The following is a 25,195-nucleotide window of genomic DNA, read 5'->3' as shown; positions in this document are numbered from 1 at the left end:
CTATATATTTATAAAATCTTCCAAGTGGGCTCCTATTGTTGTTAAAAAGTTGTATCATCGTACCACATTGTTTGATTAACAATTATGAATGATTAATCTATCATGTGCACATTCACAAAAATTTTCTCTCACAATCCCACCAACCAAACATGATTCCCAAGCAAAATCGTCCAAGCTGTACATTCCTGCTTGAATTTCCGATTCTACCCTTCTAATATCAAGACACTTGGCAAACAGTTATATTTTTCAGGTTTGGAAGTAAAGGATGAAAATGAAAAGAAAAATAGTTTAAGTTGAAAAATAAAGAACCATTGGATCATACAACGGTTCTTGTTAACACTACAAGGCCCCTTAATCCAGTTTAATTGCATTTGATTAATTGAAAACAAGACTCTGTTTGATAGAGCTTATTTTAAACAGTTCTAGGAAGATAAAGAAGTGTCGTTAGTGTGGACAAGGCCTTGCAATAAGTTAAGTTACCATGCAATTTTTTGCAGTTTCAGTCATGGCCGTCCAGTATGTTTACTAAAGTACAAAAAAAAAATTATGCTCCACAATGATAAAGAGAGTCATCGCCATTGATTGAAACTACAAGATCACTGTAGTGGCCCTTAATTCGTCGTTAGCGTGTTTTCGAAATAAGCTTGTTGGTGGACCTTATATTAGCTAGCTTAGATGTTGTATTAGTTGTATTAGTCTGGACGTATCGATTTAGGGGTGGTAAAACTCTGTCTTATTCTGATAACCAAATTTGTCCGACCCGAATTAAATCTAGTTTGAACATAAGTTATATGTCCGAAATATGGGTCCAAACACAAATCTTTTAGCTAGTTTAATAAAACCGGATCTAGGTCCAAACACATAAATCTTGTCTGATTTACTTATTCGGACCATAACCCTGATTAGATTCTTATATGAATTTAAACCAATTTAAGTTTGGTCAATAAAATGCGTCCGAAATCTAATCTAAGTTAAGGTCTGGACATGTAAATATTTCGAAAAAACGTGATATTGTCCTACCAATAACTAAATTTTTTGCCACCCCTGTATCGGCTATTTGTTAAGCACGGAATTTGCAAAACCGGTTAATCATATGGTGACCAGCTCAGCCACGCCAATGCGTCAAACGAATATCTAAACAAAGCATGGCTTGCTTTTACCGGTGTTTTACACATTCGCACCTGGGATAGGGGGGGCTGGAATTAGTCCAGCTAATTCCACCAAATCACCACCATTCAATGCATGAATGCATTGGGTTTGACAACACAATATCTCACCATTCAATGGTGTAGATTTGGTGGAATTGGTGGAATAATTCCAGCCAATCTTTTTCCTTCGCACCTGTGGGAAATCCCGCCATCAACGGATGATAAATTTTTAATGTTCACCATCCGACGGTTAGGAAACTGTCCGTACGGGTGGTCACCGACTGTGCCGATTGGAAGGTGAGACGAAAGTGTGGGAATAAAAGTAATCAAAAGAAATGATTAGGCAAATGATTTTTCTTGGAAAATAAAAAGAACCTTTCTGGGGAAAGAAGACCGTCGACTGGATCCAGCAAGGACAATCTCGTTTTGACCTAGACTGCACGTGCTGGTACACGTGTGCTTAGCTGTATTCGTGTTGTATAGAGATTGGTGAGCAACGTAGGATTCACATGAGTGGTAATAATGTGGGGACACGTTGTCGTAACAAAGCCCAAGGTGACAACACGAGTTAAGGTTTCCGCAATAAGAGTGTGTTTGGATTGAGAGATTTGGAGGGAAAGGAATGGAAGGGAAGGGAAGGGAAATGAAAGGAAGAGAATGGAAGGGAACATACATTTCTCTCTCTTATGTTTGGATAGATGAAAAAAAAAAGGAAAGAAAAGTAGTTTAATTTACTAATTTATCCTTATTTTTTATGTTTAAGTGTTATGTCCAAGGGTAAAATAGATTTTAAACTTATAAGTAACTTAATTAGCAATCTTTTTCCCTCCAAATGTCTTCATTTTGAGAGGAAAGAATTTTGACAAAAATTTAATGAAATCTTCCTCTCAAATCCCCTTAAATCCCTCCCCTCAATTTTTTATAAACTATCCAAACAAGGTAATTGGAAGGAAACTCCATTTACTTTCTCTCCCCTCCCCTCCAAATCCTTCAATCCAAACATACTCTAAAAGTCACTGCAATGTCTCTGCAGTTTCAATTAGGAGCGTTGATAGTGCATACCAATGTGGGACCCATTCTTTTTTTTTTACTTTAGTAAATAGATTTGATAACACTGATTGAAACTGTAGAATGTTGTAGACAATCCTATTATAGGTACCCTCAACTCTTGACAACACGTTGTCCCGCTGTTGTGGCTGTAACAATGTTTTTTTTTTAAAAGACCTAGCGAGTCCAACGATATTTTTTTGTTCAAAATAAAAATCAAATTGAATATGAAAAAAAATATTATAATTTTGGATGGATAAAAAATTACAGGCATAATCAGCAAGATAATTGACAGAGAGAGAGGGAAGACTTCACATAAAACCACCTCGCAACAATCTGGGAAGATTCAAATTCAAAACAAGAGATCAAGATGAATCGTCATTTTTCAATTCAAATTTCAAATGCAAGATTAAACTAAATATGAATTTCTTATTTATACGTAGATGTTCGAATGCTAATTATGATCAACTTGGGAGAATCTATTCAAACATAGTTTAAAAAAAAAAAAAAAACAGTTTGATGTTAGCTTGAAAGGGTTGGCATAAACGTGCCACTTATTATAGATCCTATAATTACTACTATTTGTACATGCTTTAAAATAATTCAATTATTCTCTGTGGTATTTAAAAAAAAACCTTAATTATTATGAAATAATAAGTGGAATTGGTTCTCTACTTGTTGAACCTGTTCTTTGGGGGAAAAAAGTCTATTTGGTTATTGAACAATGATTAAAAAAAAACTATTGGAGGATAAGGTGATATATACATGTCCTCACATTATTGTTGGCGATAATACCAAAATATCTTCCATTAGAATTTTGACATGTGGCAAAATATGTCCATGACAACATTGACGAGGAGCCACCTTAGGAGCCGACGACCAATTGTGTAATTGAGGTACCCCTCCGATATAAAATTGAGCACGCCATCTCGGGAGCCCTAAGTGAGCAAAAAATCCAAGATAATCTAGAGTCGTGATGAAGACGAATCCAATTAAGAAAGGAATCAAAATGAAAATTCACACTCCTATAAATCCTAGCTCCTAAGAATCATGGAAGAACATATCTACTCATACCAAAGTTACAACTCTTTAGACTCATATTAATGGCAACCCACAATGCCATAAAAAGTATCTTAAATCTTAACCTTACAATTTTTATTTGCTATTTGAGAGAGATACATCCAAGCATTGAGCACTCATATATTTATTACATATTGATTTGAACGTCGAAGAGATCCCTTTGAGAATATATTCAAGCTCACAATAGCTCACATTTTCTACTATACAGATCATCAAAATCGACACTTATATTAGTCCGATCATGATAGCAAACCAGTTTTGGACGTCATCAGTTCGGTTAATTCTTATGCATGGAAAAAATAAATAAATGTCAAAATAATTGATGGGACGGAGGAGATGGGGGTTTAGAAGTCAAATTCAGTCGAGTTTGTACAAATGAGAGGGTCCCACTAAGAAGGGACCTGAAAAACACACCAACCGCACGTACGACACGACCACAAATCATTGGAACAATATTAGACACTCATTTAAAAGGATAAAACCGGTGGGCACTGTGGTCTCAATGAAGTCGAAACGACCGTTGGAGGGGTCCGATTCACGTGAGAATCACATGGCGTCATGGGATACAAGTCTCCAATGAGGCGGACAAAGAAGGGATGGACCGAAAAAGTGGGGTCCGCGATGGAATTGACTTGATTTGCTTTTGCCCCATTCTAAAATTGACTTTTTGCACATTTTCATTGACCCCCCAAAGAAATTGTCAAAATTTGAGAGAGCAAACCTTTACCTTAATTTGCTTTGTGTTAAGGTGTGAGGGAGTTTGATAAACTTAACCGCTTAGTTGATAGGTTAGTGGTGAATTTTTTATGAGCCAAATCATATGGAATCATAAGGTATTGAGTTCAATTTTCATTAGGAGTGATATTTGTGTGACCACACGCTAGACCCTATTTACCCTATCTTAGGTGGAAAATTTATTTGCAAACAGGATGACAGCCCAAAAGTTTTGGTTCATATTGTTTGTCCAAAAGACAAACTTATAATATGACGTCGTTCGCAATTATCAAAAAAGATTTGATCAAATGATTTATCCTTTTGGAATAATTTGTAGCACCGGCTTGAGTGGGCTTGACCATAAGCCAATGTAGCGTAAAACTTTGTGATGTTGGGCGAGCTATCAAGTAGCAATGAGGCTAAATTTCTTGCCTCACATCGCCCAATAGAAGATGTGAATTACATGATATAATAGATCATATTTTTTAACTGGTAATAGGTGCTTTTCAACCTTTTCTTGAGTTTAAAGTAGTATGGGCTGGTGTTGGGATGCGAAGACAAATCTATACGGGTCAATATAGACTGACCCAAAACGGGTGAGGTGTTATTAGTGTGGAGGGACGAACTATTACATCTATGCTCGGGAAGTGGTAGTGGAGAGCGTGTTCGGTTAGCAAACTCTTATCTTAATTACCTTAATCTATTTGTATTAGTCTTTAATTAACGAATAAAACGGTCTTAACCACACACGAGGGGCAACATGGTAGTTTCTCAATGAATAAGGTTGCATGAAAAGATGTCCCAGGGATGGGGCCGAGTTCACGTGCGGATCACATGGGAAATGAGCCTCGTACGAGCCGGGGGATGATGGAAGTGCGTGATAGGCAACTTGTCGGGTGGCGAAACAGGCAGAGACGAATTATTAGATACTGTTGACAAGGAACACGTGGGACAGCTATCACGCACCCCGTGGGGACGCCACAATCATCACCGGACATCTTGTCGGTCCCCATCACATTTAACGCCTCCCCCCAACCTATTAAACCCAGGGGCAGGAGACTCCAAAAATGGCAGGAATTCTCATATGGGAGAGCGAGAGCCTAAAATAAGGATTACTTTTTTTAAAAATGTGGATAAGTGAAATAAGAAGTGACGCTCAATGTCTTGGAAACGCATATTTCAAATCAATGTTGAAAAAGTAATCCAAATTTTACAGTATCATGGAAGATTTTGGAAACACGTATTCCACTTTTTAAAGGTGTGGATAAGTGAGATAAGAAGTGGGACTCAATGTTTTGGAAACACATATTCCAAATGAACGATGAAAAAGTTATCCGCATTTTACAATCACATAGAAGACTTTGGAAACACATATTCCACCATTTAAGGGTGTGGATAAGTGAGATAAGAAGTGGCGCTCAATGCAACACATATTCCAAATCAACGTTGAAAAAAAAATCCGCATTTCACAATCCAAATATATTTATAATTTTGTTTTTTTTTCTTTCAAAGGAGAGGATAAAAAAAATTGAAGGGACCAAATATTTTTCTCAAACGCACCAATGATGTCTTCCATCATTAACAAAAAGGATTTCCAACCTAATCGACAAAAAAAAAAAAACTTCTTTGTTCCTAACAATTATTATTTAATAGTCTCCTTAATTAAACAGCAACACTATTTCATACAAAAGTTTTTCTGGGTAGCCTAGGCAGGCATGAATAATTGACTTTGTTTGGCTGTTAATAGACGTTAACAATGTTTAGGTTATGATTTTGTGTCGTTTCATATGGAAAACAAAAGTAAATATGAACTTTAGTGATGGAAGGCTCTAAGTCCAGTCTATGGGGAAAAGTCTATGGTGAGATATTGGGACCAATAATGGCCATCATTGGAGTTTTACGCCAATAATTGGTGTACTTATCTTATTTGTGCATTATATGAAGAATTATGTTAGAATCCTAGCCCCTCACATCAATGATATTCTCTACTTTGAATATATCGATTTCCGTAGAATTATTGGTCTCACAATATTGTATTCTTATGGATCCGTCTCATTTAATAGTACGTAGGCTCAGAGAAAAGGTCTTATTGATGGAAAGGAAGTGAGACTTTTCTTAAAAATCACATTGTTTGAGTTTACCGAAGCGATGTGAAATTTTCTGATAGAAGTCTTGACAAATTAAAGGGTTTCTTGAAGTATTGTAGAACACTTTAACAAGTAATATACTAATATAGTCATATGCAAAAGCTACTGAAACGTATTGACCATTAAAAAATGGCCTAATAGTTCACCAGTAAATTGACCTATCTAACAGATTCTGGTATAGCACATGAAAAATATATGGTGGTAAACAATACTACCATTAGAACATAATCACATATCTTCGTCTATGTAACATATTTACTTAGTGATCGGCTGCTCGATTATATAGGAGTCTCAGTCGATCAGACTTTGGATTCGAGCTCACGTTTTCTCCTACGCAGATCACTGGAATATATGCTGATGTCATAAATTCTTATGCATGAGAAAGATAAATAAATGTAAAAATAATTGATGGGACGGGAGGAGATGGGGGTTTAGAAGTCAATTCAGTCGAGTTTTGTATAAATGAGAGGGTCCCACTAATGAGGGACCTGAAAAACACACCAACCGCACGTACGACACGACCACAAATCATTGGAACAATATTAAGCATTCATTCGAAGGATAAAACCGGTGGATACTGTGGTCTCAATGAAGTTGAAACGACCGTGGGGGGGGGGGGGGGGTCCGATTCACGTGATAATCACGTGGATACAAGTGTCGATTGGGCCGGACAAAGAAAGGATGAACCGGAAAAGTGGGGTCCGCGACGGAATTTTTGAACCTTTTCATACAATGAATGGAATGGATTTGCTTTTGGCCTTTTGCCCATAGAAAACATGAACTACGGATATCCGAGCAAGTAGTCAAAAGTGAAAAAATGCAAGAGGTTTATCTAAGTGTAGGTTCTCTTTTATACGATTTTCAAATTATGAATCCCAATGATTGTGGGAAGATTTTTGAAGCTGAATCTCTTAAAGATCTCTCGTGGATCTCCTTGCAGATCTTCTTTCTATTCGGTGACAAGGTCTTCTCGATACTCTGAGGTGTTTTGATCACGTGGGGGCTCCAAAAGTCTTACTTGTTAGGTAGTACCGAGAAGTGTCCACCAAGGTGACATATGATCCTCAACCCGATCTCCTCTCTTTCACTTGATATAACGACACATGTCAGCTTCTCATTGGAGGGATATTTTGGAATTATCGATTTAAAAATAAATAAATTTAGGCGTGAAACTTGGTAATCAATTAAGTGTATAATGATTAGCTTATTATCTTATACTTGCTTTACCATTGCAAAGGCAAGGACCCCCCACGTAATTAAGCATATGGGGTTGGGTAGGCTAGCCGACATGGACATAAGTTGCATGTGGGACCATTTGAGTGAGGAGCACCATTGGGATGGAGAGTTGGGAGGTAGAAAGGGCAACGAGAGTTTCTTTTTTAGGAAGAGTTCAAATGATTGTGAAGAATGGGGTGTCGGGGAGTGGAGAGACACAAATGGCTACGCACAATGTGGGACCCACTACAAATTATTATATTATATATATGTGTGTGTTTTGATTAGGTTTACTAGTAAAAGGATACATTTTTTTGTTTCAAATAAAAATAACAATCAAATTCAACATGAAAATGAGTGAAAATTATAAACGTTGAAATGAATCTAAAACATTTTATGTTTTTACTTGCTATAAATTTTTTTTTTTTGTTTGAGATAAAAAATATGGTTGAACTCGTAAACTAGTTGTTAAGACATATAATACCATATCGAGCAGACATAGATTTGTCAAGTATTATATACGACAAGACCTATTTTCAAACTAGCAATTAAGTCGTCTTTTTTAGGCTTAGTGATTTGGATCACGGTTCAGTTGCTGGGCTCAGATTGAACAAACTCATAAACATAATCCTACATATTCGTGAGAATCAAAATTTCAAAAAAGATAATATGATTAATTGTTCGGGGGTGTGAATTTTTTGAGTGATAATAAAAGAGGAGCCTGGGCACCCCAGGACAGCAAGTTGTGAGGGGATCTAGCGTGGGCCCCAGGCCTTCTTTGGAAGTTTTATAAATAGCAAAATAGGACAACGTGGGGGCCCGCAGGTGGTGTGAGGCACGTGCCCAGGCAAAGACATGTTGGTCCAATCGAGTTTAAGACGGAAGAAGTAGGTTCTTCTTCCCATCGCTTTCCCGCATTTTCTTGCTCCCACGTGAACTCCACTCTAATTTGTCTCCTTCTCTCTCTAACCGCTATCTCTCTCTTCCTCCTCTTGTTTTTCGTCTATTTCGCAACGGTGTTATGTTTATATTGAAATAAACTATTTTTCATTTGATGTAAATTTCAGAAGAAAATTCCAAAAATAAAACTCCGTAATTTAATCAAACAAAACGTACGAGAACGAGAACGGGAATGAAAATGGGAAACAATATTGAAATTAAAAAAAAAAAAATTGTTTTGGACTAGATATGAATGAGAATGAAAATGGTGGAAAAACAATACTTAGACGTGAAAGTAGAGTTAGATCATTTCGTGCGGAATGACAATTGGCGATTCCCCTCTGACTATTCCCAAATTGACCATTCCTCTCTATAACCATTCCCATTACGGGTGGTTAGGGCACTTGTAATGGTTTAGGGGGAAGTATCCCCAACAAAATTAATTTTGGGTCTCATCTCTATTACACAAAAAGTCAAGTCAGACACGTATTCTAATACAACCACATCAGCAAAACACGAATTTCTATACACTTTCTCTTCCCACACACTTTCTCTTTCCACCCAACCCAACAACATTTCATTCCTCCATATTATCCACAACAAAACTACATCAAAACACTAAATATCAATACATCCACATCAGCAAAACACTTCTCCCAATACAATCACATAAGCAAAACACATTTTACAATACAACCACATCAGCAAAAGACAACATCTTTGTTGACTCAATAATTGTCTCCCATTGCAAGTGTTAGGATTTGTTGCAAATTTTTTTACAACAGATCCAGTTGTAAACTCATTACAAAATTTATTTTTAATAAAAAAATTATGAACGTGTTATGCTCGAGCTTATGAATTCAAGGACATATTTTTGTCCCAAACAAAAATTAAATTAAACATGAAAAATACATGAAAAATGTGAAAGTTGAATATAAATCCAAAACATCCCATGTCTAATCTTGTTTGACTCAATTTACCATGTCATTAGACCATAGAAAGTAGGAAGAAACCCTTTTGTTTCGTAAACCCCTCGTGCAATTCATATGGGAAAAAGTATTTTTTTTTTTTTTGGGTTTTTTCAAATAGATAAATAAGATAATAGATTAATGGAGGTTGTGGGACCCGCAATGATATCAAATATTACAAAAGTTGATCTGTCTGCTTCCAATCATAACCATCCACTCTCATGATTTGATGGTTGTCTAGCTTCACTGGCTTTGATCCTAAATAACATATCCATGATAGACATATAGATTATTGGACCCCACACAAAAGAAGATCAAATGATCTCAGCTTTTGGTTTATTGGGTGGGTGTGGGATCATAACCGTTGATCTAGTTGAGGGAATGTGAGGTGTTTTTCAGGTGGGTGTATGGCCCCACACACTTTGAATGCTCAAGATTCATAAGTCTCAAGTCTTCAGTCTAACGTCTAAAGTCTAAAGTCTAAACCTAAAAACCTACTTGCATTAATTTGGGGTGGCTAGGGTTGGCAAATTTTTAGATTTAAGCAATCACCCCAACATTCCATGTGTTTTGCTATGATTAGATTATCTCAATTTTCAATTCCATTATTGGTTTATTTTTTTATTTTTTTTCATGGTAAGTTACTCCATTGATGTAGACAAATGATCCGGATTCACAATAATCATAGAGGATTGTGTGTGATCTCTTAAAATCATTATATTTGGTTTTCTTTTTTTAATTAATTGGATCTTTGAATTAATGTCAACTAACCTAATTGCCGAATAAGTGCTTAGAGAGTCAATGAATTAACCACACATTTTTTTTAAGGCCCACAGGTCACACACACGCTAAATTATGCCCGAGGGGCATGAATGTCATCACAGCGGATGGAAAACTACCCGAATCCCAAACCCCCTGGTGAGAATAGAACCCTGGATCTCAAGGTCCTGGACAGACAACCTGACCAACTAGACTATCTCCCATTCTCAATGAATTAACCACACTTAGATGATAAACTGACGGTGAATTTATATGTGACAAAAAGTATGGACTTGAATGTTCGACTTCGATTCCTATTGAAAGAAATACCACTGTGATGCTGGATTTTGGCTTAACTTTTACCTTATCGTCAGATGAAATTTTTGTGTACTCACGAACTTGACAACTTTATTTAAATCCATATTGGATGTTCAAATTATAAATTTGCATGATGTGGTTATCGGTTAAAAAAATCATCAATTAATACAAGATTAATCTTGCTCATATAGTGCATAAATCATTCACATTACTATTTGTGTCCCCATATTATAATGAATCTTCTTTTTATTGTCCCATGAATAAATGTTGAAATCATTATTTCCTACTTGTTTTCTTTATGGAGTTGGTCAAAGCTATCATTTGTGAAACAACAGGTTGCTCAGGACCTCTCTTGGCTCTGTCAAACAGTGATAGGGCAGTAAGAATAATTCAAACAGGGGTAATTTTTTCCTAAATTTACCATGGTTAAGGTAGTAAGTAGTAAAAAACAAAGAGAGAAAAACAGGACAAACAAGAGTTATTTAGGCAGGCAGTGGCCATGATTGAGTTAATTGGAGCTCCTGACACCATGTCAGCATTGCACTTACACCCATTTCTCTCTTCCTTTCTATATAATCCCCCACCCACACAACCCAAATCCAGCCACAACTTTCAACTATTTTCTCTCTCTAGAAACACTCTCCCCTTCCTTCATTCTCTCTGTCTAGAAACCAAAGGCCATACCTTTGTTCTGCTTTCTCTCTCTATTTCTTTGAAGAAATTGGAAGGAGGTCATGATGGTTGAGAAAGATGATCTGGGATTGAGTCTCAGCTTGGGATTTCCTCAAAATCAGCATTCTTTGCAGATGAATCTCAATCCTCCTCTGTTCCAATCCTCTGCTTCTTCCTCCAAATCGTCTTGGAACGAGATTTTTCGTTCATCGGGTATGGATCAGCATGCCTTTGATTGTTTCAGATCTGGGTTTCCATTTTCCTGTATTTTCCCGAGAAACAAACGCTCTTTTGAGCAAATTTTTTCCCTAAAATCTCCCCTCTTTTTCCAATCACGCCTTATTTTTCTCTCTACCTTTTCATTCAAACTTCTTTTCTTGAGAGAAATCCACACCTTCTTTTTTTTTTTTTAATTAATTTGTCTGGAACTGCAAATGCTTTTTTTTTAATCTAATCCATGCATTCACGTGCTGCAGATCGAAACTCAGTTTCGTGTCGGGTCGAGACCCGATCGTTTATCCGGGGAATAGACGTGAACCGCTTACCTTCGACCGCCGATTGTTACGAGGAAGCCGGAGTTTCGTCTCCGAACAGTACGATTTCGAGTATAAGCGGAAAGAGAAGCGAGAGAGAACCAAATGGATCGGAGGAGCACGAAATCGAGCGAGATTGTTCTCATGGAATCAGCGATGAAGAAGACGCCGAAACGTCGAGGAAGAAGCTCCGGCTGTCCAAAGATCAGTCTGCTATTCTCGAAGAGAGCTTCAAAGAACACAACACCCTCAATCCAGTAAGTTTCAAAGTTCCTCTGTTTTTTTTTTTCTCGCGAACCACACACGGTAGAGAAAATTGTTTGGATGACGTCAGGGGGTATAATAGTACTTTACTGACATTACTGTTGGTCTATATCATTACTTGGCAGAAGCAAAAATTGGCATTGGCTAAGCAGCTAGGGCTCAGACCTAGACAAGTGGAAGTCTGGTTTCAGAACAGAAGGGCAAGGTAAGATATTCACTTATTTTTTAAAGGGTATTTCGGGAATATTATTGTTGTGATGGTGGACGAGGCTTAGAAGTGTAAATGATCGGTTTCGGTGGATTTTTTTATAAGGATTTAAATGTTTGTTCGATCGATTATTTCGAGATTTCAATTATTCGGTTGGTTAATCCTTTGATTCTCACTAAATAATATTTTAAAAATAAACGACCGTTCAGTCGGTTAACCTTCTTTTCGATTTTTCGTTTAAACAAACTGGTTGTATGTGGTTAAAATTGTGCTGATCATACACTAGTAAATGATTGAAGTGCAAACCGGATAAACATTTAAATGATTGATCGATCGGTTATTTCAATTATTCAGTTGGTTAATCCTTCGGTTCATACTAAATAATATTTTTATGGTCTAGAGGTGTAAACGATCGGTTTTGGTCGTTTTTTTTGTCGATTTTTTGATGAGGATTTAAACGATTGATGGATCGGTTATTTCAATTATTCAATTGGTTAATCCTTTGGTTCTCACTAAATAATATTTTAAAAATAAGCGACCGTTTTCGATTTTCATGTAATTTCTTACCACCATTGTAGAAATCCCTATAATTTTAATCATATATGTATAGTATATTTATCAAATTCAAAAAAATTTGTGCATCACACACAAGTAAACAAAATGAATGTCTGTGATTAAAAATGCCATCTGTTTATCAAATTCAAAAAATCGTGCGGATCATACACTAATAAACAAACTGGTTGTATGTGATTAAAATTATAGGGAGGGAAACTGCAGTGACATCTGCTGCAGGGGCCTTAACCCGTTGTGATGGTTGTTGATGATGTCATGTAATTATTGGCAGGACTAAATTGAAGCAAACAGAGGTTGATTGTGAGTTCTTGAAGCGATGCTGCGAGAATCTAACGGAGGAGAACAGGCGGTTGCAGAAAGAAGTACAAGAGCTAAGAGCACTGAAACTCTCCCCACAGTTCTACATGCAGATGAAGCCTCCCACCACGCTCACCATGTGCCCTTCGTGTGAGCGAGTGGCGGTTCCACCGTCATCCGCCGGTTCACGGCCTCACCAGATCGTTACTCCCGCCCTCCATCGGGCATCCATCCCCATCGGCCCATGGGCTTCATCTGTTCCCATCCCGCATGGGCCGCACGACGCTCTTCGGCCCAGATCGTAAATAGGGTAGTGATTCGAGGCCATTTTGGTCAATAGCGATTGTTTTCCTTTTATATTGTAAGTCTATGGTCTAAGATATGGGGTTGTTACAGAGGGATATGGTGGGTCTTATTACTTGTTTTGACCCCAAATGCGTCGTCGTATTAGCTTTGACTTGTAGTGATAATTTAGTAATAGTTGTTGCTCATCTCCTGAACGAGGAGGGTCTCCAGATGTAAATGTAAATCGCAAGCTGCCTATTTATGTTGAACTCAGTTGAGGAAATCCTTGTGTTCTAATCTCTCATAATCAAATGGATTGACATGACGATTGATTTTTTTTTTGGCAACCTAGAATGACATTGGATATATGTATAAACTTGGGTTGATATATGTTCGGGTATGGCGCAGCGGAAATTACATAAAGTATATCACGACAAAGATGTTGAACCGGCAAATACTCAATCGGGACAAAGATAGAACTACTACAAACAATAACCACATAGACAACGGAAGTAAATCAAGTAGAGAGCAAAGAATGACATCGAGATTTATATGGTTCGGTTATATTATGCCTATGTTCATGAGGTTGTGAGTATTCCATTAGATGATGAAAACTGAGCCTCTTGGACAACCTCCAAGTTTGCTCAACACAAGCCTTGATCACATCTCTTGAGAATCTCACAAGAAATCACACCATTGTTCACCCAAGATTGATCTCTCCGAACTCTACTCACTCTGTTTTCCGTCTCTCTGAAACCCTAGAAGAAAGCACTCAAAACAAAGAATTTGCAATTATGAAAAACTGTCCCGATGTCAGCTTAAATATCTGTCTGGACTTGCTGTTCGGACAACTGTGAGAGGGTGTCCCGACAACGTGGGTAGGTTTTAGACCAGAGTACCCTTCCTCTAGGAAGTCTCTAGCGCCCTTCCTCAAGGAATCTTTTGCTGTCTGGACAACATCTCCACCTTGTTCGGACAACTTGTCGCAGACAACTGCACCATCACACCAATAACCTCACAACTATAATATATTTATAAACTTGGGTTGTCAAGTCTGCGTACATAGAAGTTATTTGACGACATGGTAAGTTGGTTCGCGTGGTCACAAGGGTATTGGTACCAATGAGAATCGAACTGAAGATCTTTCAAGTCGATACAATTCGGCACCAAAACGATCCACCAGATTTTTTAATTTATATAATTTGACACTAGAAAGATTCACCACTAGATTATATATTTACTCTGGTTACTGATGAATCATTTCTCAGTCTGTATTTATATTTGGTGGGGTGAGATATATATGATTCTTTGATGCATACTTAACTTGAGAGACCTGAACTGAAAGCGAGCATAATGCGACCCATACATAGACGGGCCTAACTCATTCGTCAACCAAATCTATGCTGCTTCAGGTATGGACCATGAGTTGGGCCACATCAGACTTCCACAAGCCTGCGTAAGTTAGTATTGGGCTAACTGGGCATGACTAGCTTTGTTTAATACATCTGGGCCTCAGGCAAAGTTCGAGAAGGTCAAATCTTTGATGATTCCATCATACATGATTGAGTTGCGAAAAGTTCTAGATATGTATGAAGTTTAACTGTTTGATTCTTGTAACTTGGATATGTTGCAATACACCAATCCCAAATATCTTAGATGGGCCGAAGGCCCATTTTTCCTGGCCCGAAAGAAGGAAAAAAAACCAATTCTAATACCAAACTACAAAGCAATTTGAGCTAAAAACGAAAAAAGGAGAATATATGCGTAATTAAAGTGCGAATTTAAAAGACGAATAACTTTTTACGGGTATGGATGAGATAAATGACAAGTATGACCGATTACTTTGGATTTCACATGTTCTAAATCAATAGTGAAAACATTGGTTCGCATTTTAAGTTGGCATGCAGAGGAGAATTCTTGGATGTTTATGACATTACAATAATTTAAAAGTTAATATAGAAACCAACAATGCAAAATTGCTGGTTAGTCATACTATTATCTGTATACATACATAATCTCAAATTTGGCAAGAAAAAGAAAAAGTCTTTTGATGCCAAAAGCATAACCAAGAAAAGCAAATAATACCAAACCCCAAGTTCACCATCTCCATGTATTTTACCTTGATGAGTTTTAGGGTTTTTTACTACTAATCTCTGCACTGGATCTCCTTATGGAGTTTATTCTCTGAAGCCTGATTTGCTCTCTGAATTTGGCTATGAACTCATCAGCCTTCTTGTCAACATCTGGTCCTCCATCACTAACATTGCTGCTTGAAACTCCTGCTTCTTCTTCATTGTTTGAGCTTCTTGTATTACCTGAAACATGACTACTTGCTTCATTTTCATCGTTATCACTCTCCGATTCTCCGTCGGACTCCATGATCACCTTGTCATCAAACCCTTCTTTCTCTTCCTCTGCATATCCCCGGAAGCTGTGATTGACATCTCCAAGGCTTTCGTCGAATTCCTTTGATCTATCCTCCGCGTTGCCATTGATTTTATCTTCGATGTCTCGGATGGTTCTAACAGACCTTCTTGGCTTCATTCCCGCTCCTGAATCTTCTCTGCTCATCAACTTAGGCTCGCTTGTAGTGTTTGGTTTCAAAGAAGATGATCTGCGAATTGCTGGAGGTGGAGGTGGTGGTGGCGGAGGCGGGGGAGAAGAGACATGAAAGCTTTTCTTCCTCACTAAATCCTCTGCATTCTTAGCTTGTGATTCCAATGATAACGAAGCTGAAGGAGACAACTTTTTTGGGGACATCTTTGGTGAAGAAGATGAAGAGTTGGGTCGAGAAAGACGAGATGATTGACGCTTTAGAGACCTGGATTCAACCCTATTGAGTTCATGTTCTTCCATTGATGGATTAGTACTATCAACTTCTTCTTTCATTTCCATCCTCCCCGACCTTGATCGCCATGGAATCGGTGAAGGAAGCACAACATTCTCCTCCAAATTCCCATGATCTAATCCTTCTAATACCCCAATTTTGGGTTTGCTTGTGCTGCTAGAAAACCTTTTAGAACCCGAATTCGAACTCGACCTACTAGGAGACTTAGAGATTGCACTACTTTCTTTGCTAGATTCAACAAAACCCGGATCGAAAACCGGAGTTTTCAAGCTTCTAACTGGCAGAAGCAATGGCTTCTCCCCAATTCTTGAACTTGAACCTCTCTGTTCTCCAAGAACAGAGTGGTCTTGAGCTACAACAACAGAGGATTCATTTCTATAATACTTACTACTCCAAGTTTGGATCTTGTTCTCATCGGACCCAGATGTTGTTTCCCCCTCATCATCAAAAACAGATGATACTTGAAGAAATCTAGACACCATTGAATGTGCATTATCAAACTTTGCGTAATTATGATTGTTCTGTTCCTTCTCTGTCTCATCATATCGGTGGCTGAATAGCCCGTAAGAGACGGCTATACCGACAAAAATAAGGTGGAGAAGCTCCCAACCTCTAGTGTGGAGAGTTTGGTTGAGGAATTCAGGAGCTTGAGAAGAAAAAAGTGGTAGTATAACAAAGAAAACTAGGACCAGTAGGGCTTTGTAGAGAAAATGAGAGTAGAACTTACTTGGGTTTGCTTGGTTTGGTAGTTGCTGTTTGGTGTAATATTTTGCATCAGCCATTGAAGAAGAAAGAAAGAAAGAAGAAGAAGAGAGGGAGGCAATGTTGTTGAGTTGGTTTTGTGTTATAAGAGAACAAGAAGAGGAGAGGACTTAATGGTGAAGGAAAACTGGAAAAAGTGTAGAGAGAGAGAGTAAAGTTTTGGGAAGGTGAGGAGATTTGAAGGATTGCTCTGCTTTTGGCTGTTCTCTTCAAGTGATAACGGTATCTTGTTTGGCCTTTCTGTAGTCTTAGGTACAAGCCTTTCTTCACACCCTCAATTCAATTCTCTAGTTATGTGAACAATACAATATAAGACAAAAATTATAGTCAGAAATCCACACCTCCATACATGCTAACAATATTGTTTGCTTTGGATAATCCGGTTTCCGTGGATACATTGAGCCCGCACGACTTTGTTGTTCATTAACACAACTATTATAGGCCGAACCCAATTCATTGAGCAAACCTAGCTACTATGGGTCAAAACTCAACTCATTAGACTAGGAAAATGTCTTATTGTTTAGTAAGGGGTGTGCTTGGCTTTATAAACCACTCACCCGATCGATGTGAGATTCTCAACAAATACAATTAGCACACTTATGGATTTCAATGTTTTTTGTTCCTGTTATTCCAAATATGAGACGGACGCACACCGTTTTCATATGGATCATGTGGGGCTCATGGTTTCACATGAATCATGTGTATCCAACTCTGCACTTGAGATACATGAGACAAAAAAAACACTAGAATCCTGAACATTTGTCAAAGGCTAGCCATCTTAAGACATGTTGAGTTATTCGAAATCTGTGATGTTAACGAAGTTATCAATGGCAGAGAATATGTGGAGGGGATGATGAAGAATAGGAGAGAGAGCAAATAGGTTGCGTGGAATGGGTGATGATTCTACTTTTGGACTGCGTACGCTAGCTTTTATGTGGAGATGGTGAAAAATAACAAAAGTGTGTTGATGAGTTTGCAAATGCTAGAGAGAAATGCTTTTGGTATCACTACTACTACTACTACTTGTATACTCTGAGGTGATGATGTTAGATGCTCTTAAAGGAAACGCAAAGATTTCCATACACAACAATTAACAATTACATACATACATATATTATTATTATTGATAATGCCAAAAAATATCCCTCAAATGTGATACTGACATGTGGCGTCAGCGGAGTGTAGGATGGGAGATCGGGTTGGGGAGCATCTCGATCTGTACACCCAAATGTCACATCGACCTGTATTTATCGGTATTACTTGACAAGATAACCTTGGAGACCCCAGGTGACCAAAACACCTTGAGGCATCAAAGAGTACTCATCACTGATTAAGAAGAAGATATGAAAGAAGACCCACAAGAGATATTTAAGGGATTCGCCCCCGAAATCGCCCGTAATCAAGAGTGATAAAAAATTTGAAATTCATATAAAAGGTACCTCAAATTAGGTATCTCTCTTTTATTTTTTTTTCACTATTCACTATCAGCTAAAGAGAGATCGTTAAATACCGAACTGTCTCACTAGCCTCATTTTTTATCGATCTAACTTGAGTGTCGAAGTGTCCCATGAAGTACACCTCGGGAACCCAAAACTCACATTTTCTATTTGTGCAGAGACATAACAACCCCTGATCCCTAATCTTATCAACTAAGACGTTTGCATAACCGAGCAGCCGATTACCGAGCAATCGAGAGTGAGTCATATTTTGCATGTCATAAATTATCATTATATATAACCAACTGATAAAGTAGAGACTGGTCTCCCTTAGTGATTTTCCTCATCATCACTTCATCATCAGCACATTACTTTGATATACTGCCACCATCTTAATCAAAATCTTGACCAAGAAAGTTCCTGGTTTGTCTCTCTTTCTCCATTTCTATATACATATTTGAGCATATTCTCATCTTCTTTTTTCCATGACTGATGAGGTGTCCATGTACTTTCAACTTTCAAGAATCTATACCTATGACTATGAAAGGGTTGATGATGAGATTGGAATTTATGTTGAATACCCAAATCTGACTCATCTTATCAATTGAGAGCACAACATATAATATGAAATAAGAGCTCTGACCTATTAGTGGGTACTATATTTTACCTATAGAACTCTTCAAATCTTAAAATGTCACACATTGGAAAGTTGAAGGAAAATGAAGTATTTTATAAGTCAAGATTCAACATCTCTCAATTGTAGAGGACCATTTGAAGGACAAAACTGTACGGGTCTTGAAGTGTAAACCGGACAATACTTTTGTATATTATCTATAAAACTCTTCAATCTAGTGTAAAAAATAATCGACATTTGGTTGGTCTCTTAAAATTATTGAGTAGGAAAGTAACAAATTTGTTAAGATAAAATGTCACACATCGAAAAGTTGGGGGAAAATAAAGTGTTTTGTAAGTCAAGATTCAACATCTCTCAATTGTAAGGACTCTTTGAAGAACAAAACCGTACGAGTCTCGAAGCGCAAACTAGACAATACCTCTGCAAGTTGTTTGGATTGGGTATTCTTACAAAATTCAAAATGAGATCTTCCATTCATCATTATCCACTCTTGACCTTTATCAGTGTGCCTAAAAGACGTAAAATCTTAACACACAGCTCATAGTGTGTGTCTTAGTTTCGATAATCATGATAAACTTTCGCTAACCAGACAATGATTTCAAGTGCCACTTCTGATCAGCTAAAGAATGCAAAAAGTCAGGCGATGTATTGGAGTTATTTGTGTGATTTGAGTCAAAATTTCAACAAATTGCGTAGGATTTCTAACTTTATGATCCTGGTTGCACATGATAGTGTTTTAAGGAGGTGATAAGATCATTGTGGACGAGAAAAATAAGCAATGTCTAGTCAGCATTCTGTGTCACAGGAACAAAGTCTACCTACTGCAGATGTTAGGAGATCAAGATCATGATATTTGATCCTACCATGGTACTCCAGAGACGATAATATCAACATCAAGAAAGAATTTATCTCATTACCTATCAACCCCTACCCCAATATAAAGGAGGTTGAGGTTGAGCCCAGATATGCTACACACATTCTCTGATTCACGCATGACACTTTGCAATCACTAAGATTATTAAAACTCCTTGAGTTTGACACTGACTTGAGCTTGGAGTGTCCTCGGGCCACGAAAGACTACTATAGCAGCCATCTCAATAGTTGACGTGTGGATCATCAAGAAAATTGTATCCACAATCATGATATAGAAAAAAAGTAGAGTGGGGGAGTAAATCCCTTCTAATTAGATGAATTTTGGGTTGATAATTAAGGTATCCTTTATTTGTTTTTTGTTTTTTTTCTCTATTTACTGGCTCAAAGTTTGAATTGAAGACAACGCATGGATCTGATTCCTTCAACTTTTTTTTTTGTTTATATGTTTTTTTTTCAATGGTTGTCGCTCAAGTGTCTTTTTGGGTATTTGCATTTTTTGGCCAAAAGTGAGGTATTCGAAGACGGATTTGGGGCTCCATAATTTTTTTAAGTATGATATTTGAATTCAATAGCATGGGAGGTGTGTGCAATATCACTCCTGTAAGATTTTGTTTACACTACATCATTTTGTCAGATCATTTCTACACCCGTAGATGTGAATCTGAGAGTCTCTCAAATTGTAGAGTTCGTCCATCCCTCGCAAAGGTGCATCTATTCGGGCATCGATTTTTATCCAAGCGCGGCCCACGGTCATATTAGTTGTGTGCAAGACTTAAATGTAACTTAAAAAAATGTTTATCGAGTGGTTTATATGGGTAAATCCACTTTTCTACAATCAATTATGCCTTTTACTAGACTAGTGATTTGGGCTTGGGCCAGTTATTGGGCTATGAAAGAATAGACTCGTGCGGCTAAGCCTACTTCCCTACAAACAAAGAACTGGACTTAAATCATCTGGCACCACGTGGCGCACGTTTAACCGATATTACGCAATCAATGATAACTCCAATGGCAAATACAATATCAAGTACTCCAAAACCATTCTCTCTCTTCTTCTCTCTCCTACGTTTCATAATTTAATTGGGTGAGTGAATCTCATAATATACACTATACATCAACACTTCATACTCATTTTCTCTATTTTCTCTCTCTTACTTTTCATCATCTCTCTTTTACTTTTCATCACCTCTTTCTTTATTTTCATCACCTCTCTCTTCTTTTTTATCATCTTTCTCTTTCTTTTCATCATCTCTTTCTTCATTTTCATCACCTCTCTCTTCTTTTTTATCATCTCTCTTTCTTTTCATCATCTCTTTCTTCACTATTCAGCAGCTATATACATACTTCATATTTAAGTGTCATTTTTCACAATAACGTATAAAACAAGTGTCATTATCAAGAAAGTCTGTTTTCAAATGTTCATTTTCATCAATTATAGAATTCTAACACTCTAAATTTTCCATAAAATTCACTTTTGAACACTTAAAAAATATGTTTAGTGTCTATTGATATGCTCTTATACTATCTTTGCCTCCGGTCTCTCTTTCCAGTATTCGAGAGTTCGCTAGCAGAAAGGGGAGAGTGGAATGCAGGCAATCCTATCTCATCAGCCGAAGACAAATCAAAATCTCGAATCTAGGATTAGGGCTTCAGATTATTCTCTTTAATCCCCAAATTCAAATACCAAAAGCGATTGATTACTAATCCCTGTTCCTCTCACTGTATCCGCCTCTTTGACCACCCGATGAACTTTTCTTTTTCTCAAAACATGATCCTGATTTTCTCTATGAATCCGTTTCGAATTTTGTTACGTATTTTTGTTTGTCAATTCCGCGGGTGAATTAGAGTTTCTGTGATTGGGATGTAAAAACTTGGGTGATCGCGTACAATTGGGTTCTTCTTTTTTGACTCTTCTATCTTAAATTGGGGCTATGTATATTGAGGAATTGAAGGCAGGGGAGAGTGATTGTGGGGAAGATCAAACTTCTGGTCGTAAAGACGAGGGCTTTAACAGCAGACGCTTCATTCCCTCGGGTACGAAAAGGGTTTTGATTGGAGCAGGCGCTCGTGCTCTGTTTTACCCCACCCTGCTTTACAATGTTGTTAGGAATATGATGCAGGCTGAGTTCCATTGGTGGGATAGAGTCCATCAGGTATAATTTTATTGGCTTCTTATTTTTAAATAATACTTTGAAGTAGCTTTATTTTATGTGGGAATGTTTGGATGGTGTTATGAATTTCTGTATGATTGAGAGGGTCTAATTGTTCATTTTATTCTTCATATATTTAGTTATGTTATAATTATTGTTTTGCATTATGAGTTTATGATTTTTTTTTCTTTCTATTTGCATATTCAATGGTTGACATGATGTACTTAATTCTTGTATAGTATATATATCATCAGTTTAGAAATAGGTGTTATGTTCTTATGGGATCATCAAATTTTAACATGTGTCTTATCTTATGACTAAAAGAGATGGATGTTTTATGGATAGGCATACCTTGTAATGTTTAAGGAGGAAAAGGTTAACGCTATGTCCAATTATGTAATTATCTTCTTTTATCTTGTGTGATTTTCAGTATGTGTGCACTTTGTTTATTTGAACTCAATGAAAGTTGGTTCTTTTTTCGTACCACTTGGTATAAAGCAGCTTGACTTAGACTACTCAACCATTATTTAAAATTTCTGGGAAGGAAATATGAAAACAATGTTTTTGAAGTGGTGCCAAAAATTTTATTTCGGTTCTATTGTCTTCATTTTCAGTTTGTATTGTTGGGCGCTGTTCCATTCCCTATTGATGTTCCTCGCCTTAAGGAGCTTGGCGTTCATGGAGTTATCACACTGAATGAGCCTCATGAAACATTGGTGCCAACATCGCTATATCATGTAAGCAAAAATATTGGTTTGCAGTATTGCATGCATTCCTTCCCTCTATGGATGGAATGTTTGACTTGTATGCTACATGGCACTAATATGCATTCCTCTCCTTCTGTGACTTTTTATGCATCCTTTTACATCAATTGTCTATGTTTATGTTTTGGCTGCTATCTCATGTTGTTATTGAATGTCTCAGTGCCTTTAATAAAATATCTGGCAGGCTCATGGCATTGACCACTTGGTGATCCCTACTAGAGATTACTGTTTTGCACCATCCCTGAGTGATATATGCAAAGCTGTTGATTTTATCCACAGTAAGTACTCCCTTCAAATCGTGCTTACTTATTTTGGAGTTTTTACCAAATGCTAGTCAGAAACAACTACATTCCATCTATATGAGAGTGTGTTACTTGATGTTTGAGTGGAGGGAATCCTGACATTCGCTTAACATACAGATTTATGGTGCTTAATATGCCCAGCTGGGTTCTGTCGCTAATATTCATAACGAGGCAATAAATTTTAAATTAGTTTCCATTCAAAGCAAAAAATTGAAATTATTTAAACATGAATATTTGGCTGCCTAACAACTTGCGACATTCAATATTTGTTATGCAAATAATTTGAGGTGATTGTCACCTGTAGCTGAATTTAATAAGTGGAATGGAGATTATTTCGGACACTCTATGTTTGGGCCTTTTTTTTTTCACGAAATAAGTATAAAAAGGAAATAGCAGAAGATGTATATCATTCCTTTTCCAGTAAATTAGGAACATATGAGGGTAAAATTTTCTTGTTGGAGGCTCAAATGCTGCTTTGAAAATTTTCTTTCAGCGAAATGTAATCCACTTTTGTGGGTTATCCATTGTTAAGCTGCTATGAAATCAATTATGTTGTGGTTTTTGGGCCTACCCTTATATTTTTAGTTGTAGCCTTTTACCTCCTCGAGTTTTGAAGGGTGCGTACTCAGATGTCATTTACGTTCATATTTTGAATAATAATAGTGTTGATACTTGCGCATACATCCATTGATATAATGATATCAACTATAAATAAAGTGTAGTTACATCTGTAGTATAAGAGAATATGTTTCGCATAGCTTTTCTGCTCTCTTATACGAAGAGAAGTTCTGTCTACTTTTTTCCTATTCTGAATTTAAATATATTTCTGATGTCCATGGTGGTTCCTGTTGTTATCCCGAAGAAAATGAATCATCTGGGCAATTGACCTACATCCATTGTAAAGCAGGTCGGGGGCGCAGTACAACTATTGTCCTTTGTTATCTGGTCAGTGCTCAAAAAAGAAAATGAGGGAACAATATATCTTAGTTATTTTTTTTTATTGAACATTCTCTTGGTTTTCTGAGATCTTTTTCCTTCTATAGGTCCAACACAAACAAATGACTCCTGAGGGTGCATATCTGTATGTCAGGTCAATACGGCCAAGAGTGCGTTTGGCATCAACCCAGTGGCAGGTATTGTAAGGCGAGCCTTTTCACTTGTGTGGGGTGTGTTATAACTGTTGTTTGGTTCAGCAACTTTTTGGTAGTGTTTTTCATTGCTGTGTTTGTTGGACTTCGTTATAGAATATAATTTGCAACTGCCATCACATGTTGTTGAAGATAATGTATGTCATAGGAGCTTCCACACATCATCCTTGATGTTGCCTCTAATTTTCTCTGGATCTTCCCCATGAAAAGAAAATCTGTTTTTGCCAACTTCTGATTGGGTCATATTATTTTGAAGATTGCCCATTTAGCTGGTCTTAACCAGTTTAGTGTCTTTCTAACCAATGTTTATTTTACCTTGCTGTACTGTCATTGGTTGCAATTTCAGGCTGTGCAGGAATATTACCATCTTAATGTGAAGATTGGCGGTCTGCACAGCACAATATCTGATATAATTCTGAAAACCCAACCGGCAGCATCTTCGCAGGATATTGTGGCATTTGATGATGGCTCTGTAGTCGTTATAACAGAAGCAGATCTTGATGGTTATAACCCGTATATGGGGTCAGGTGCCATGGGAAGCGATATATGGACAGACTTGAACATGATTTACCGTGTTAGAGTTGTTAGTAAGGCAGCCATTACTGGGATCTCTTGCCTGTGGCTCCGCTGCCGCACCCACCAAAAGATTTCCGCGGAGAAACTAGATACAGATACTACCGGCTGCTCAATGAGTGCCGATTGCCTTGGAGGTATTAGTGTGGACATCCATGTATACTGAGAAGCCAAATATTTACTTCGAAGGTGCTTGAAAAGATTTTCCCTTACCCTCCTCTCATATTTGTAAAAATTCAAATAATGTTGTAGCCGGCCGCAGAACTAAAAGCATTCAATCCTTTGTAAATGAAGTTGTTTTCTTCCTTGAATCTCAATGGAAGAAATATGAGTCCTGTCTGGCAAGATTAAATCAAAATATTCCCGAAGTTGTGCATTGACCTGTGTAGACATTTTTTTAGCTACTTGAGTTCATGGTAAGGTAGAGACTGAGATTTTCCTTTCAAATGACAACTCCCTCTTTTTGCTGCGAGGGCAATGTGAGGGCGTTGCACGAAAACAAACACGCTCTCGGGATGGGCAGCAAGGGTCAGAGAAA

General features: G+C 37.4%; 3 protein-coding genes across 4 annotated transcripts; 2 read left to right on the top strand and 1 right to left on the bottom strand.

Annotated features, from left to right (window-relative positions):
- Positions 1-10,932: 10,932 nt before the first annotated feature.
- On the top strand, positions 10,933-13,493 carry LOC119986682 (homeobox-leucine zipper protein HAT4-like). The gene is made up of 4 exons (XM_038831342.1): positions 10,933-11,220; positions 11,484-11,797; positions 11,930-12,009; positions 12,857-13,493. Exons 1-4 carry the CDS (start codon positions 11,070-11,072, stop codon positions 13,185-13,187), a joined length of 876 nt encoding a protein of 291 aa, XP_038687270.1. The 5' UTR covers positions 10,933-11,069; the 3' UTR covers positions 13,188-13,493.
- A 1,521-nt stretch (positions 13,494-15,014) lies between these two features.
- LOC119986781 (uncharacterized protein DDB_G0284459) lies at positions 15,015-17,024 on the bottom strand. The gene has a single exon (XM_038831463.1). It carries the CDS (start codon positions 16,795-16,797, stop codon positions 15,298-15,300), a length of 1,500 nt encoding a protein of 499 aa, XP_038687391.1. The 5' UTR covers positions 16,798-17,024; the 3' UTR covers positions 15,015-15,297.
- A 4,214-nt stretch (positions 17,025-21,238) lies between these two features.
- On the top strand, positions 21,239-25,033 carry LOC119986465 (phosphatidylglycerophosphate phosphatase PTPMT1-like). Of its 2 annotated transcripts, XM_038831026.1 has the most exons (6): positions 21,240-21,873; positions 22,485-22,607; positions 22,819-22,912; positions 23,799-23,881; positions 23,980-24,069; positions 24,431-25,033. In XM_038831026.1, exons 1-6 carry the CDS (start codon positions 21,652-21,654, stop codon positions 24,821-24,823), a joined length of 1,005 nt encoding a protein of 334 aa, XP_038686954.1. In that variant the 5' UTR covers positions 21,240-21,651; the 3' UTR covers positions 24,824-25,033. The 2 variants fall into 2 exon arrangements, with proteins under 2 accessions (XP_038686955.1, XP_038686954.1); XM_038831027.1 differs by lacking the exon at positions 22,485-22,607 and having other exon boundaries at positions 21,239-21,873.
- Positions 25,034-25,195: the final 162 nt, after the last annotated feature.

The sequence above is a fragment of the Tripterygium wilfordii genome, chromosome 20, assembly GCF_013401445.1.
Source record: "Tripterygium wilfordii isolate XIE 37 chromosome 20, ASM1340144v1, whole genome shotgun sequence".
Taxonomy (NCBI): domain Eukaryota; kingdom Viridiplantae; phylum Streptophyta; class Magnoliopsida; order Celastrales; family Celastraceae; genus Tripterygium; species Tripterygium wilfordii.
This window is presented reverse-complemented; position numbering and strand designations above follow the sequence as displayed.

Bases quoted from the DNA above. Each gene is read 5' to 3' on its own strand.
- LOC119986682 (XM_038831342.1), top strand. From the start codon at position 11,070: ATGATGGTTGAGAAAGATGATCTGGGATTGAGTCTCAGCTTGGGATTT. The intron at 11,221-11,483 runs GTATGGATCAGC...CACGTGCTGCAG, and splicing joins CGAGATTTTTCGTTCATCGG to ATCGAAACTCAGTTTCGTGT. The intron at 12,010-12,856 runs GTAAGATATTCA...AATTATTGGCAG, and splicing joins TTTCAGAACAGAAGGGCAAG to GACTAAATTGAAGCAAACAG.
- LOC119986781 (XM_038831463.1), bottom strand. From the start codon at position 16,797: ATGGCTGATGCAAAATATTACACCAAACAGCAACTACCAAACCAAGCA.
- LOC119986465 (XM_038831026.1), top strand. From the start codon at position 21,652: ATGTATATTGAGGAATTGAAGGCAGGGGAGAGTGATTGTGGGGAAGAT. The intron at 21,874-22,484 runs GTATAATTTTAT...CTTCATTTTCAG, and splicing joins GGTGGGATAGAGTCCATCAG to TTTGTATTGTTGGGCGCTGT. The intron at 24,070-24,430 runs GTATTGTAAGGC...TTGCAATTTCAG, and splicing joins TGGCATCAACCCAGTGGCAG to GCTGTGCAGGAATATTACCA.